This window comes from Myiozetetes cayanensis, unplaced genomic scaffold (genome assembly GCF_022539395.1).
Source record: "Myiozetetes cayanensis isolate MyiCay16 unplaced genomic scaffold, myiCay2020 scf41, whole genome shotgun sequence".
Lineage (NCBI taxonomy): Eukaryota > Metazoa > Chordata > Aves > Passeriformes > Tyrannidae > Myiozetetes > Myiozetetes cayanensis.
The window spans coordinates 939,786-954,118 of NW_026087643.1; the positions used below are offsets into that span (position 1 = coordinate 939,786).

Here is a 14,333-nt window from a genome sequence, read left to right on the forward strand (position 1 = left end):
TGGAGAAAAGGAGGCTCAGAGGGGACCTTGTGGCTCTGGAATTCCCTGACAGGAGGGGGAGCTGGGAGAGGCTCAGGATTTGCTCCCAGGTAATGACACAGGACAAGGGGGAAACGGCCTCAAGCTGTGCCAGGGGAGGGTCAGGTTGGGCATGAGGAGGAATTTCCTCCTGGAAAGGGTGGTCAGGCCTTGGCAGGGGCTGCCCAGGCAGTTTTAGAGCTTAACTCCCCTCTGGAGCTCCCTCCTGCGTTGCAGCTCTTTCCTTAATTTATTGCTTTGGTTTGTTTTGTTGGTTTTTTTACCCTTAATGGGGGCAGGACTAATTTCCCCTCACTTGAGCTTTCAGTCCAATATCCTAGATTACATCCAGGCAATTTACCTTATCTTTTTCCCCACCCCTTCTATCTCCTTTTGACTGCCTTGTTCTCCTGCCAGCTCTCTATATTTGAAGCAGTCAGGGAGCTTTGCATTCCTGCTGCTTTGGCTCACACTCCCAAATTGCTGCACCGTGTCAGGGCTCCCCCCTTTGCATTCCTGCCTTATTAAAAAGTGCTGGATTCCCTGATGTCTCACCTGGCATCTCCTCCAGGGTGTTTTTCAGCTTCCCTCTGGACTTCTCAGTGCCACAGCCCTGGCTGACCCTCTTTTCCTCTCTATGACAGGGAGTTGCAAAGAGCAAGAGGAATCAGAGAAATAAAATCAGGAGAAATCCTTCCCTGTGAGGGTGGGGAGGCCCTGGAATGGTTTTCCCATCCCTGGGAGTGTCCAAGGCCAGGTTGGACGGGGCCTGGAGCACGATCTGGATGATCTTTGAGGTCTCTTCCAAACCCAAACCATTTCAGGGTTCTCTGATTTCTGGGTCATAACATGAAAGGCACCGTTGGGATCCAAAAAATCAAGAGTTCAGCTGGGCTCTCAATAAGTCAGGCAGGATGGGTTTTCACCACATGTGGTTTTTTTAGTCGAATCAGGGGTAAATTAGGATTTATTTCAAGGTTTGGGCAGCACCTGCCAGGACCCAGAGTGGAATAAAAGCAGTAGAAAATGTGAACATCTCGCTTTGGTTTAACGGGGAGGATCACACCCAAAACCTTTGGAGCTGAGAAGCACCCAGGAGTTCTGGCTTTGGATCAAAGAAGCAATTACTGCAGGAGAGGTGCCACAACAAAGCCCCATTTTCTTTTTGTGGTTCAGGTGGAGATGAACCCAGTGCTGACCAGGAAGGCTTCATTCCTGCTGGAAAAGCCTTTGGTAAAGGGACCATTTCACCTCTTTCTGATTCTAGCCCCATGTGGGACATCATTGCCCAGGAATTCCTGAACTTCCTTATTCCTTTTCACTACAAAATTATTCACAGAGCTTTCCCTTTGCCACAAAAACCACCTGGGTGGAGCTGCTTCTCCAGCTCACAAGAAACCACATTTTTTAATAAAAAATACTCAGGACCTGCTCCCCTGGGCGTGGGTTTCAGCTCAGTGAGTGGGGCTGAGCTGGTCCCTCTCACAAGAAATTGTCCCTTTTTGGGGCCCGTTTCGAGTGACCAAAGTGCAGCTGCAGGGATTTGATCAGCTCTTCAGTGACTCCCCCCCAAATTAATCTCCTGTTTTTAATGTGATCTCTGTGAGGTAAGAAGCTGAGATAAGGAGTGAGAAAGTCCCACGTGGCACTGGAGGAAGTTTATCTGCTCCTGAGGGCTTTTTGTCACCCGTGGTGGTGCCAGGGACAGCTGTGCCAGCTGAGCTGGCTGGGCCAGGGCTGCATCCCGAGGTGTTTCCATCATCTGAGAGTCACTGGATGGTTTATTCCCGTTGCCTGATAACAGGTGACTGCCTTGGGAATCACAGGAATGGCGGGACACCAAGAGCTGGGTGTTCCCAGGGCTGGAGATGGATGCTCATCTCTCTTGATGAGAACAAGGAGGGGGTTTGAGCTCCACAAGGAGCTCCTGTTTTCCCTCCGGTGCCCAAACACAACCAGCACCTGCTGGGCTTGGTGGGGTGGATGAGAAGCTCTGCCAGCTCCAGCCTGGGAGCTGGAGAGATGGGCCTGTGCAGGGCCAGGATGATCCTTGTTGGGACACCCCCCTTCCCATGGGACCACCAGGACGCTCCCAAAAACTGGGAATCCAGAGAGAGCTTGGGAAAACCACCCCTATTTTTGGGTGCACTCCCAAAACCCCCGAGGCAGGGGCTGCTACTGCTGCTGTTGCTGCTGCTGCTTCTCCAAATGCCATTCAGTCTTCCCATGCCAGGGAGGATTATTATCCTGCAGGTAATTACTCTTACTCTGGGAAGCTGACATCCAGCTACTCATTGTCAGGGATGATGAGTGTGTCGATGCTACTCACTTGCAGGAGTTGCACACGGGGGCAGCTTCTGCCTGGGTGTTAATGGGACCTGTGTGGGGACCTCACACCTCCAAGGCACGTTTGATGTCCCTATAAAAGCTCTGCTGCCGCTGGGACTCACCGGTCACATCACCAAGCTGCTCTCACCGGGAGCTGGGTAAGTCTGGGTGCTCTGTGGCTGCTGGATTTGGGATGCAAGGAAGGGATTTCTTTACTGTGACAACAGGGAGGAGGCACTGGATTGGGTTGCTCATTTGGCTGCCCCCCATCTCTGGAAGTGTTTAAAGCCAGGTTGGATGGGGGCTTGGAGCAAGCTGGTCTAAGTGAAAAGTGTCCTGTCCGTGGCAAGAGGGTTGGAATGGGATAGGCTGTAAGGTCCCCAAACCATTCTGGGACTCTCTGACTGTGAAATGCAGATTTATTTCTGTTTTTTTTTTTAACATATAAAAAAATGCTACTTGGGAAAAAAGCTTTTAAAACTAACTGGTTGGGCTGGCTGTGTCGGAGAGCGAGAGGACTCTCAGTGCTTGCTGATGTTCAGACACTCCTGAAAGGTGTGAGGGAAGTTTCTTTGCATTATTTGGGGGCTGCTGCTGTGGTTTGATTTTTTGGGGTGCCTGACAACAGCCCTGGCAGCTTTGGTGCACCAGGGAATTTGTGTGTGTTTGGAATTCCAGCCGGGCTGTGAGCTCAGCTGGGCTATCATTACCCTTTAATAAGCTTTCCTTCCTTAATGAGCGTGAACTTGGTGATGCTGGGGCTGAGCTGGGAACCTCTGCCTGCCTGTGATGGGACAGAGGTGCTTTGGGTGCCCTTTGCCTCTCCTGCTGGGGCAGATGTGGCCACAGATGTGATTCAGAGCCTCTTGCTGGGTCGGGCCTTTTCTCAGATCGTCACCAGGAGCTGCCAACCAAAAGAGGGGAGGGGGCACAGGGGGCTTAATTTATGGATTGAAAGGCAGCCCTGAGGTCGATTATTTCTGTGCTGACCTCCAAGATCAGTTCTCCCCCCCAGGAAGCTCCAGATGATGGGAGGGAGTTGCAGTTGGTGAGATGTTCAGTGTGAAGTGTCTCTGACTTTCCCCCTCCTCTTTGGCTTCAGTGCTGTGTTGTCTCAGAGTTAAAAAGGAGGTGTTTGGTCCTCAGCTGCTCCTGGTGGGGGGGTTGTGGCAGAGCTGGGAGGTGCCTCTGAGGTGCTGGCAGCAGCAGGACCGTGAGGAACTCAACTGTCTAAAGGCTCTGCCTCCTGATGTGTCACAGAGTCATGGAATGGTTTGGGCTGGGAGGGACCTTAAAGATCATCTCATTCCAACCCCTCACCGTGTCATTCCTGTGAGGGGAAGAGGAGGAGCAGGCACTGATTTTTCTCTGTGTGGGCAGGGAATGGCTGGAGCTGTGCCAGGGCAGGCTCAGGTTGGATCTCAGGAAAGGTTCTTCCCCCAGAGGGTGGTTGGCACTGAACAGGCTCCCCAGGGCAGTGGGCACAGCCCCAAGGCTGCCAGAGCTCCAGGAGGGTTTGGATGATCCTCTGGGGCACAGGGTGGGACTCTTGGGGATGGGTCTTTGCAGGGGTGGGAGCTGGACTGGATGATCCTTGTGGGTCCCTTCCAGCTCAGCAGATTCTGTAATTGTGACTTTGTGACTGTGATTTTGTGACTGTGATTTTGTGATTTTGTGACTGATCCTGCCACTCTGTGATTCCAGCCCTGCCAACCCCCCCACCACCCCCACCCCCACCAAGATGTCGTGCTACCAGTGCCTCCCTCCAGCCCACCAGGCCCCCCTGCCCACGCTGCACCCCGGCAGAGCCCCCGCAGCGCCCGCCTGGCACTCCACGCCGTGCATCGCCCAGAGCGTCACCCGCCAGCACCTCCTGCCCTCCAGCATCTCCCAGCAGCACCTCCCGCCCTCCAGCATCTCCCAGCAGCACCTCCTGCCCTCCAGCATCTGCCAGCACCAGGGGGTGACCCAGTGTGTGCCCCAGCAGCTGCGGGTGCCCCCTCAGTGCCCGGCTGGCACCGTGACCCAGCGCCCGCCCCTGTCCCAGCGCGTCCTGCAGCAGCCTCGGTGTGTGACAACGTGCGTGCCCACGGGCGTGACCGGCGTGTGCCAGCACCAGGGGGTGACCCAGTGCGTGCCACAGCAGCGGGGGGTGACCCAGTGCGTGCCACAGCACCAGGGGGTGACCCAGCAGTGTCCCCCGCCGCCGTGCCCCTGCAGCAGAGCGCGCCCCGCTGCGTCACCACCTGCGTGCCTCGGCGTCCCTGCGGCGCCAAGGGGGTCCCTCAGCACCAGGGGGCCACCAGGTGCGTCCCCCAGCAGTGTGTGACCACCCTGTGCCCCCAGCAGGGCGTGCCCAGGTGCGTCACCACCTGTGTCCCCCAGCAGCGGGCGGCCAAGGGGGTGGCGTACCGGTACGTGACCTCGCGGGTCCCCCAGCAAAGTGCCACCACCTCCTGCATCCCCCAGCAAAGTGTCACCTCCTCCTGCCTCCCCCAGCAAAGTGTCACCTCCTCCTACGTGCCCCAGCAGTGGGCCTCCAGGTGTGTGACCAAGTGTGTCCCCCAGCAGAGTGCCACCGGCTGTGCCTCCATTTGTGTCCCCAGCAGCAGCAGCAGCAGCAGCAGCAGCAGCAACAACAACAACGCGTCACCAAGTGTGTCCCACAGCAACAACGTGTCACCCAGTGTGTCCCACAGCAAAGTGCCACCCAGTGTGTCCCTCAGCAGCAAAGTGCCACCCAGTGTGTCCCTTACCAGAGCGTGACCAAGTGTGTCCCTCAGCAAAGTGCCACCAAGTGTGCCTGTTATCAGAGTGTGACCAAATGTGTCCCTCAGCAAAGTGCCACCAAGTGTGTCCCTTACCAGAGTGTGGCCAAGAGTGTCCCACAGCAGTCTGGGATAACTTATGTCCCTTATCAGAGCGTGACCAAGTGTGTCCCACAGCAGCAAAGTGCCACCAAGTGTGTCCCTCAGCAAAGTGCCACCAAGTGTGTCCCTTGCCAGAGCATGACCAAATGTGTCCCTCAGCAAAGTGCCACCAAGTGTGCCTGTTACCAGAGTGTGACCAAGTGTGTCCCTCAGCAGTCTGGGACAACTTATGTCCCTTATCAGAGCGTGACCAAGTGTGTCCCTCAGCAGCAAAGTGCCACCAAGTGTGTCCCTCAGCAAAGTGCCACCAAGTGTGTCCCTCAGCAAAGTGCCACCAAGTGTGTTCCTTATCAGAGTGTGACCAAGTGTGTCCCTCAGCAAAGTGCCACCAAGTGTGTCCCACAGCAGTCTGGGACAGCTTATGTCCCTCAGCAAAGTGCCACCAAGTGTGCCTGTTATCAGAGTGTGACCAAGTGTGTCCCCCAGCAGCAAAGTGCCACCAAGTGTGTCCCTCAGCAAAGTGCCACCAGCTGTGTCCTTCAGCAGCATTATCAGTCAGGTGGGGTAAAAATCTCCAGTCACTGCAAAAAATACGTCTCAGCTCCCAAGTGGCCCTGGTGAAAAGGAGCAGGGGAAGGCAAATCCCTGGAAAAGGGTGAGGTCCAGCTTTGGGATGGGGAGTTATTTATCTCCTGTCTCTTCAATCTGCTTTATCCATGTTTTCCAACACTTCCCCCTGGAGCTCAGCTGGGCTTGGGTGTGATCCCATCTCCATGGCTGCTCTCCTGCTGCCTGTGGATCGTACCTTAATCTGCTGCAAGGCAAGGGTTGGTGGGATGGGATTAAATTCTCACCTAAAACTTGAATAAATGGTGATTTTAAAGCAAAAAAAAAAAAAAAAAAAAAAGAATTAAAGAAAGAGAAATGTCTAAGGAGTCCAGATCATGGCAGTACCAGCTGGAAGTGCTGCTGGTGGAGGGCTGGCCCATGCCCAGCTCCAAGTTTAATCCTGGAACTGGCACTCAGCATTCAGGTTCAGTTGGATCCCACGAGGCTGCGAGTTCTCCAGAGCAGCTGGTTCTTATTTGGGAGCCCAAGGTGGGTCTGGGAAGCAAAAAAGGTGCAAGAATCTCCCTGGAAGGGACCAGTGAAGGTCCAACCTCCCTGCTCGGGCAGGGGCAGCCCAGAGAGTTCTGGAAATCAAACCCCACAGCTGGAAACAAAAGCAAGTCTTTGAAATAACGCTGCAAGTTGCAGCACCACTGTTTTATTGAATGTTTAAGCTATAAAAGCAGTTAATTATGCTCTTTATGCCGCTTGAAGACGTGCACTCTTCACTGGGTTGAAAATAAACTTTATTTATACACATGTATATGTATATTTACATATATAGAGGCTTAAATAAATAGAGTTGTCTGAGCTCGGATTAAAAAAATCGTCTCTTGCTGCCTCCTGGGGGTTGTTTTTTTATTAAGCAGGGTGAAGTCCTGTCTGAAAAAAAAAAGAAAAAAAAAGACACAAACCCTGCAAGGTGCCCTATCATTAGGAAAATGAGCTCACACCAAGTGGCTCACGGGTGTTTGGAGGGTGAAAACAAGTGTTGCAAGAGGAAGAGGAGGGTGTGACCCAGGCCAGGACGCTTGTCCTGCATCTTGCTCTGCTCCACCCCGGCTCAGTGACCTTGTGGTGGCACCTGGCTGCTTCCCCCGGGGTTCCTGGAGGAGCAGATCCCTTGGCCACCTTCTCCTGAGTGGTTGGTTGGGGATGCTTTGGCCCACAAGGGCAGGGGGAAGAGCAGAAGTGACCGTGGAGCTCCTCACACCAACAGGGGCTTGGGAGGTTCTCACGGACCAGGGGGTTGTGGCCCCCTTTGAAAACAAGAAATAAAATCCTGGAAATGGTTTGGGTTGGAAGATCAGCTCAATCCACCCCTTGCCATGGGCAGGGACACCTCCCACTAGCCCAGGTTGCTCCAGCCTGGCCTTGGACACTTCCAGGGATAAAGGGGCAGCCACAGCTTCTCTTGGGCAAGCTGTGCCAGGGCATTCAGGAATTTCTCCCTAATATCCAGCTTAAATCTCCTCTCTCTGTCAGTGTGAACACATCCCCCCTTGTGCTGTCACCCCAGTTCCTGATGAACATCCCCTCTCCAGCTTCCCTGCAGCCCCTTCAGACCCTGGAAGGTGCTCTGAGGTGTCCACACAACCTTCTCCTCTCCGGGCTGAACATTCCTGGCTCTCCCAGCCTGTTCACGAGCAAAGCTGTGACCCTTGCAGGAGCTGTCCCATCTCCAGGGGCTTTGTGGCTTTTCCCAAAGGACCCAGAGCCCAGATGACCCTTGGGAAAGCCTTGAGAAAGGTTGGACAGGGTCTCCTGTCCCACCTCAGCAGTCACAGGCACGGTTTGGGAGCTGCCTGGGGTGGAGTCTGTGGTTCTGCCCCTGGCTCTGACTCAGCAGTGCCTCAAGTTTTCCCTGTGCTTAATTAGGAATAATAACACCCTCCCCTCTCCTCTCCCCCCACCACCATGCCCTCTGTGGCTCTAGGAGTCTCCTGGAGATGAAAGGACCAAAGAGATGTTAATTAAGGCTGTTGGGATGAGAGGTCCCGATGGTATCACGGGGTGGATGCTCTGCTGCTGCAGCTGCAAACTCTAAACTGGGGGTTGGTGTTACTTGAGGGCCACTTAATCCAGAGCTTCCCCTGGAATTGGACTGGTGGAGCTCATAAAAACTGCATTAATCTGCTCCCTGACGCCAGCTGGGCTCCTAAAATCTGAGGTCGGATCATTTACCATTAAAAAGGGCCTTGTGGTTCAGGGGAGGGACACACAATAAAAGTTAGAGGGATCCAGGTTGGAGTCAGGCTTTGTCTTCGGTGTCCCTCCCTTCAGCTCTTGGAATGTTGGGATTAACCTGGAAAACAAGCACGTGGTCCCCATTATTTCCCCTGATGGTGAAGCTGGAAAGTCAGAAGTGCAAACAACCAAATGCAGATAGCAAAGCTGCCTTTGGGCTTTTGGATTTTCTGGGAGAGGGGGGGGGGAAAAAAAAGAATAGGAAATTTAGCTCGTGGTTCATAAACCAGAGCTCAATATTCCACTTCAAATCATGGAATTCTCCAAGTTAAAGACCTTTCAGGTCATGGGGTCCAGCTGGCAACGTAGCACTGCCCATTCCCACCAATAAACCACATCCCTGAGAGATCATTTAACAGCCTCCAAGGGAAGGCAAACCAGCAGCATCCTGGGGCTTCATACTGATGAGGGATTTTCCACTGCTCCCTTGAAAATTCACTTATTTTGCCTCAGGGGACGTTCAGGGTTGGATATTAGGACAAGGTTCTTCCCCCAGGGGGTGGTTGGGCACTGAACAGGCTCCCCCAGGGCAGTGGGCACAGCCCCAAAGCTGCCAGAGCTCCAGGAAGGTTTGGGCAACTCTCAGGCTCGTGGTGGCATTTCGGGGTGTCCAGGAGTTGGACTCGACGATCCTTGTGGGTCTCTTCCAGCTCAGGGCGTGATTCTGGTGATTATTCCCTCTCTTTTTATTTCTGTTGTGGGACCTCACCTGAATTCCCAGCGTGCTGGAACCCAATTTATAGCTGTGAGATTCATATTAAAGGGAAACAAGAATTCCAGAGCCTTCCCTCCTGCATTTATGACTCTGCCCTGTCGGCTCTCCCGCCACTGCTAATTTTCCCCTGGGTTCCTCCGTGGCATAAACAGGGAACAAAAGGAGGGATGACTGGTGCAGGGAATGTGCAGCAGAGCAGGAAATGGGATTTTTGTTGTTGTTGTTGTTGTTGTTAGGGCACTGGTTTGGTGGAGCTGCTTCTCCTCCGGCCACCCCAGAGCTCGTCCCTTCCTCATTGTGCCGGAAAAGCGTCACCTCTTTGGGCAGGTTATCCCCTTTGCTGGTTCCCTTTGTGACAGGGCATTTTTAGGAGCTGTCCTGCCCTCAGCCCAAGGCCTTCTCAGCCCTAATGATCCCTCTCTTCCCTGGGTTCCCTGTGGAAGCCCGAAGGAAGTGCCCTGGTAATTATGGGCTGCGAGAGCCGAGTCCTTCCTGGACGGTGTTTTCAAAGGCTCCAAAAGGGGTTTCTGCCTGAAGCTCCCAGGGAAATGAGGAGTTTCCTTGAGTATCCCCTTGGCTGCTCCCTATTTTTAGGTGGGAAGGGGCGTTTCAGCTGGAATTGCCAGGGGCAGGCAGCGATGTTTTGGGTTACCACGATGGGCCACCACGAGCAGCCCCTCTATGGGGTGTCCTCAACCTTCCAGGGGGTTTTGTTGGTGCAGCCCCTCAGCTCAGGATCCCTGTTGGGGGATGGTGATCCCGGTGTCCCAGCTGCCCCACCAGCACAAAGCTGCACGTGGCTCACCCAGGACTGGCAGGCAATTAGAGCATCACCCAACCAAACCACCTCAGTCCCCTGGGGCACTTGGTCACTGTATAAAGGCTCGGCCGTCCCGGGTCTTTCCCAGGCACTTCTCTCCCGTCCTTCCCCTCTCATGAAGTGGGTAAGTCTGGTCTTTCCAAGGGAGCTCCTGAAATGCTCTCTGATTCCTGGGTGGCTGGAGAAGGTGGAGGTCACCCTTGCCTTGTGCCTGGTGGAGAAGCAGCTCTTGGGGGGGATGCTGCCCCTTCCAGCGAGGCTCTGCCAGCTGGGGCAGCTCCTTGCTGGACTCTGAGGAATATTGGGAAAGCTCTTCCAGGCGGATTGTGAAGTCAGGAGTGGGATTTGAGGGCTTTTCCAGGCTTTCTGGTGGTTCTAACCCAGAGGAGGATGTTGACTCCGTGAAGTCAGGGCTCAGGTGGGAGGTTGCAAGTGAAAAGGTGGCTCCTCTAAAGGAAGTGGCACAGAGAAATTTCCTGGTTTATGGAGCTTGAACACAGCAATTATTCCCTGAAAATAGCAAGAAGCTGGTCTAGTGCAGTGCTGACGTGAAATTCAGCTCTTTGGAGAAATTTGAAGGCGTTAAAATTTCTAAATATGACAAAAAGAAGTCTGAGATGCAAATGACCCCCCCCCCCTACTTTATAAGCTTTTTATCTTGAGGAGCATCAGCAGATCCTCGAGCACCCTGTGTGTCATTGCTGCCATTGTTTTTCATCGGGTTTTTATTAGACAATGATTGTTTTAATTGTAGGGATACCAAGTTTTCCTAATGATCCCAGCACACAGCATTGTTATGGCTGGGAGTCACGCTGTGATAGGATTTGGGAAGACAGGACCCCTTCTGTAATTACAGGTAGAACCAGGAATTGTCAGGAAATGTAGTGATTTAATTACATCACCTTCTCTCCAAACTGTGTTGAAATGATAAAATCCATTTTTTGATCAGACCACCTTTCAGTCTCAGCGGTTCCTGTGCCTGTTGTGCTCAAAACAATCCATTTGAAACCTCAGAAAACCACCTAAAACTGTGTTTTCCGGAGCAGGGAAGTGGGATGGCTTCTCCTACAACTCCCAGGGCTGAGGCACAGTGAGGGGTTTCACAGGAGCAGAGTGTGGAGCTCCAGCTGGTGCCTCCTGGTTCTTCCCTCATGGATGTGGCCTCAGCTGGACTCCTCCAGGGCCTTCCAGGAGGAGGTTTGGGCATCAGAGCTGCCACACAGGGCTTTGAACAGCAGGAATTTGGGTTACCAGAACCAAAGCAGGGCACTCTGGCTCGGGGTGACCTTGGGGCAGGACTGGGGCTGCTTTAAGGGGTGTAATTCCCTCAACTCAGCCAAGCTGGAGATGTTCCAAACCCTGCTCTGTGTCACCCTACCCTGGCAGGTGGTTTGATGACCTCCAGAGCTCCCTCCCAACCCCAACTATCCATTTGATGAGGTAGCACCGGCTCCTTCCCTCCTTTGGTACCACCAAACACTTTAAACCAGTCCTGGTTTTATTCCCTTTCCTTTTCCCTCCTTGCACACGACGAAACAAAGCTGGGACTGCACGACCTGCAAACTGTGAGCCAGGCCACAGATCCCTTGGGAATTGTGGGCCAGCAGGATCCTACGTGCTGAGCTCCACATGGCCACAAACCTCTCCTCGCCCTCAGCTCAGTCATGGAACCTCAGCTGGGGTTTGGCCCTGGCCACACCTGGGTGTTATTACAGGTGTGGCCACGCCTTTAATTAATTTGGCCTTGCCTTTCATCTCAGCTGCTTGGGGAGCTGCAGGACCTAAACTGGGAAAGGGTGGCCCAGTGAGGACAGGGAGGTTTTCAGGAGGTGAAACCCCGGGGTCAGGCCCCACGTCCCGGTGAATGGCTGTCACTGCAGCTGGTGATTGAAGGGCAGCACGAACCTCCCCAGGTCTCCAGGCTGCAGTCCCTGACTGTTTTCTGGGCTCTTCAGAGAAGGGTGTGTGGCCATGAGCTCCTCTCCTGGCTAATCCCAGCCTGCTCCTGAGTCACCATCAGGGTTGGGGGGGTTTGTCCCCGGGACACACCCACGGTGAATCTCTGACCCCTCACCCACAAAAACCCATTGGTGCCTCTGCAACCTGTCGGTGTTTCTGGTGTGTGTCTCGCAGGTCTGAGTGCCTCCTAACACCATGCACTGCTACGGGGAGAGGTACAACCACCTGTACCTGCCAGGGCCCGGCTACGTCACCGAGAGCATCCGCCAGTGCCCGGCGCGGGTGGACGGCTGCAGCAACACGTGCCACCCTCTGAGCATCATCAAGAGCCCCATGCCCCGCTGGCAGAGCTGCCCCCAGCCCCTCACCTACGTGTGCCCGCAGCCTGGAGCGAGCCAGGCCTCGCTGCTGCCGTGCCAGCCCCTGGTGCAGAAGTGCGTGGTGCTGTACCCCGAGCCCTGCGAGGCCGCGCGGCTGCTGCCCCGCGCCAAACTCGAGGGGGTGCCCGCTCCGAGCTGCCAGCCCTGCGACACCGCCCGGCCCGAGAAGAGGCGGGTGGCCAAGAGCCTCCCGCCGTGCGCCCCGAGGTGCCCGGAGCCCGGCAGGCTCAGGTTCCCGCCGTGTGGCATCAGGTACTCGGCGTCGTGCAAGGACGAGGGGAGGTCCCCGCGCCTCTCCAAGGGCTCGGCGCGCTGCTACGGCCACGACCTGCGGCTGCAGGGGCTCACCAGCGGCTACTCCCTGCCCCTCAGGGGGGTCACCGAGTGCCCCCCGCAGCCCTGTGTCATCTCCCAGTCCTGCTTCCAGGAGTACGCCCAGCACAGGTGCACCAAGGGCTACCCCACGCAGGAGTGTGTGCCACCCCCGCCGTGCCCGGCCGAGCAGCGCCTCTCCAAGTGCCCCCCCGAGCCTCCGCAGGCGCCCAAGTGCCCCCCGGGGAAAGGGGTCAAGGAGCGTGCGGCGCAGAAAGCGGCCACCAAAAGCTCGCTGCTGCTGCCACAAGAGGGAGCGAAGACCAAGAGCTCCTCCGCGCAGCACCTGAGCAAGTCGCGGTGCCTGTACCCGCGGGTCGCCTCCCATCGCCCCGGCCACCACCACCACCACCACCACGCCGCGGGGGCCAAGCGCTCCAGCCACCCCAAGAAGAGCCGCTGCGCTTCCAAGTGGCTCTGGTGAAGGCCAGAGAGAGTGAGATCAGTTGAGAAGGCAGCTGTGAATCCAGCAAGATATGTAGCTGAGGGCTGAGGTTATTTCCCTCCCTCCTTCCCTCCCTTCTCCCTTCTCCCAGTCGCGATCCCTCGTTTCGCCCCTTGTCGTGCCCGTAGAGTGCATTCCCTTTCTTTTCGGACCACAATTCGGTTGTTCCTGCCCCGGAGGAGGTGCTGGGGAGAAGTTAAGCAGCTCTGAGCGGGTGCTCGGGCTTTGAAAACCTCAAACCGACACAGCTCTGGGGGCAGCGTTTTGCAGCCTGAAGGGTTTTTACTGTCATTGGATCAGTTCTATTTGCACGTTGTACCATCGCATTAAACTCAGGTTGCAATTGGATTCCTGCTCTCTGCCTGGTTTATTTTCCACCTTTGAAAACTCTTTCTAACACCTATTCCTGGAAAAATAAACGATTCCCTGTTGTCCTACTGCTCCTTTGTGTAAAATGAGGGCAGGGATCCCACTTGTAGGAGTAGATTTACTACCACGGTTTTACTACTTGTGGGAACAGATGCTGCAGCCGTGCAGGGAGATATTTAGGAGGTCTGGATAAAGTGATGAGCTCGTTATCAGCCCTCAGACAGGAGTGTGACATCTATCCAGGCTTAGCTCGGTCACATCCCGTCTCCTTTGCTTCCTCTCTAGTGCCCCAAACAGACCAAGCAGGATTTCTAGAGACTTTTTTTTTTTTTTTTTCCTAATAAAGTGAAAGATTTGCCTCTAAAAACAGAGATTGGTGCAGCCAGGAGTCCTCCAGGATTGGGAAGAGTCTTGCTCCCCACAGAAAGAGAATTCATTTTAACGTTGGTAACCAGGCTCAGTCACTAAAAGATGCCGGAATTCCGGGGGGGGTGGTGGTGGTGGGGGGTGGGTGTCTTTGCATGAAGACGGCTCTCTTGCTCTCCTGTCCCCTGTCCCCTCCCTCTCCCGGCCGTTTCCAGGCGGGATTTGCCCCCGGGAATGTCCCGAGATTTTTCTGGGGGTACCGAGTTGGGGATCCCAAAATCTTCTCGCGGCGGTGTCGCCGCCTCGTGGCCACTACCGGGAACTGCAAGTCAGGCCCCGGAACGAAGATTCCACTCGGGAATTCACCTCAATCCCCACCCGGAAAAGACCTCTGAGATCATCAAGTCCTACCCTTGATCCACTCCCACTTCCTGGGGAAGGGCAGAGGAGGGACAGGACTGAGCTCTGCTCTGGGGGGACCAGGGACAGCACCCAGGGAATGGCTGGAGCTGTGTCAGGGCAGGCTCAGGTTGGATCTCAGGGAAAGGTTCTTTCCCCAGAGGGTGGTTGGCACTGAACAGGCTCCCCAGGGCAGTGGGCACAGCCCCAAGGCTGCCAGAATACCAGGAGGGTTTGGATGATCCTCTGGGGCACAGGGTGGCACTCCTGGGGATGATCCTGTGCAGGGCTGAGGGTTGGACTGGATGATCCTTGTGGGTCCTTTCCAGCTCAGCACATTCTGTAATTCTGTGAAAGGAGTTCCCACTTTTGGGGTATTCGGATGCTCTGCAGGTTTAGTTGCACAGAAACAGGAACTGCTGATTTTTCAAGAGAC

At 54.9% G+C, this 14,333-nt stretch overlaps 2 protein-coding genes across 2 annotated transcripts; both read left to right on the forward strand.

Moving 5' to 3' along the window:
- The first annotated feature begins 4,087 nt into the window (after positions 1–4,087).
- LOC126647797 (polyglutamine-repeat protein pqn-41-like) lies at positions 4,088–5,837 on the forward strand. Its single transcript, XM_050330327.1, is given in 5 exon segments — positions 4,088–4,229; positions 4,352–4,821; positions 4,879–4,950; positions 4,953–5,216; positions 5,268–5,837. Coding segments are annotated over 5 exon segments (1,518 nt in total).
- A 5,924-nt stretch (positions 5,838–11,761) lies between these two features.
- On the forward strand, positions 11,762–12,742 carry LOC126647798 (uncharacterized). Its single transcript, XM_050330328.1, has one exon. It carries the CDS (start codon positions 11,762–11,764, stop codon positions 12,740–12,742), a length of 981 nt encoding a protein of 326 aa, XP_050186285.1.
- Positions 12,743–14,333: the final 1,591 nt, after the last annotated feature.

What these genes read in the sequence shown, in the direction of transcription:
- LOC126647798 (XM_050330328.1), top strand. Translation starts at nt 11,762, where the DNA reads ATGCACTGCTACGGGGAGAGGTACAACCACCTGTACCTGCCAGGGCCC.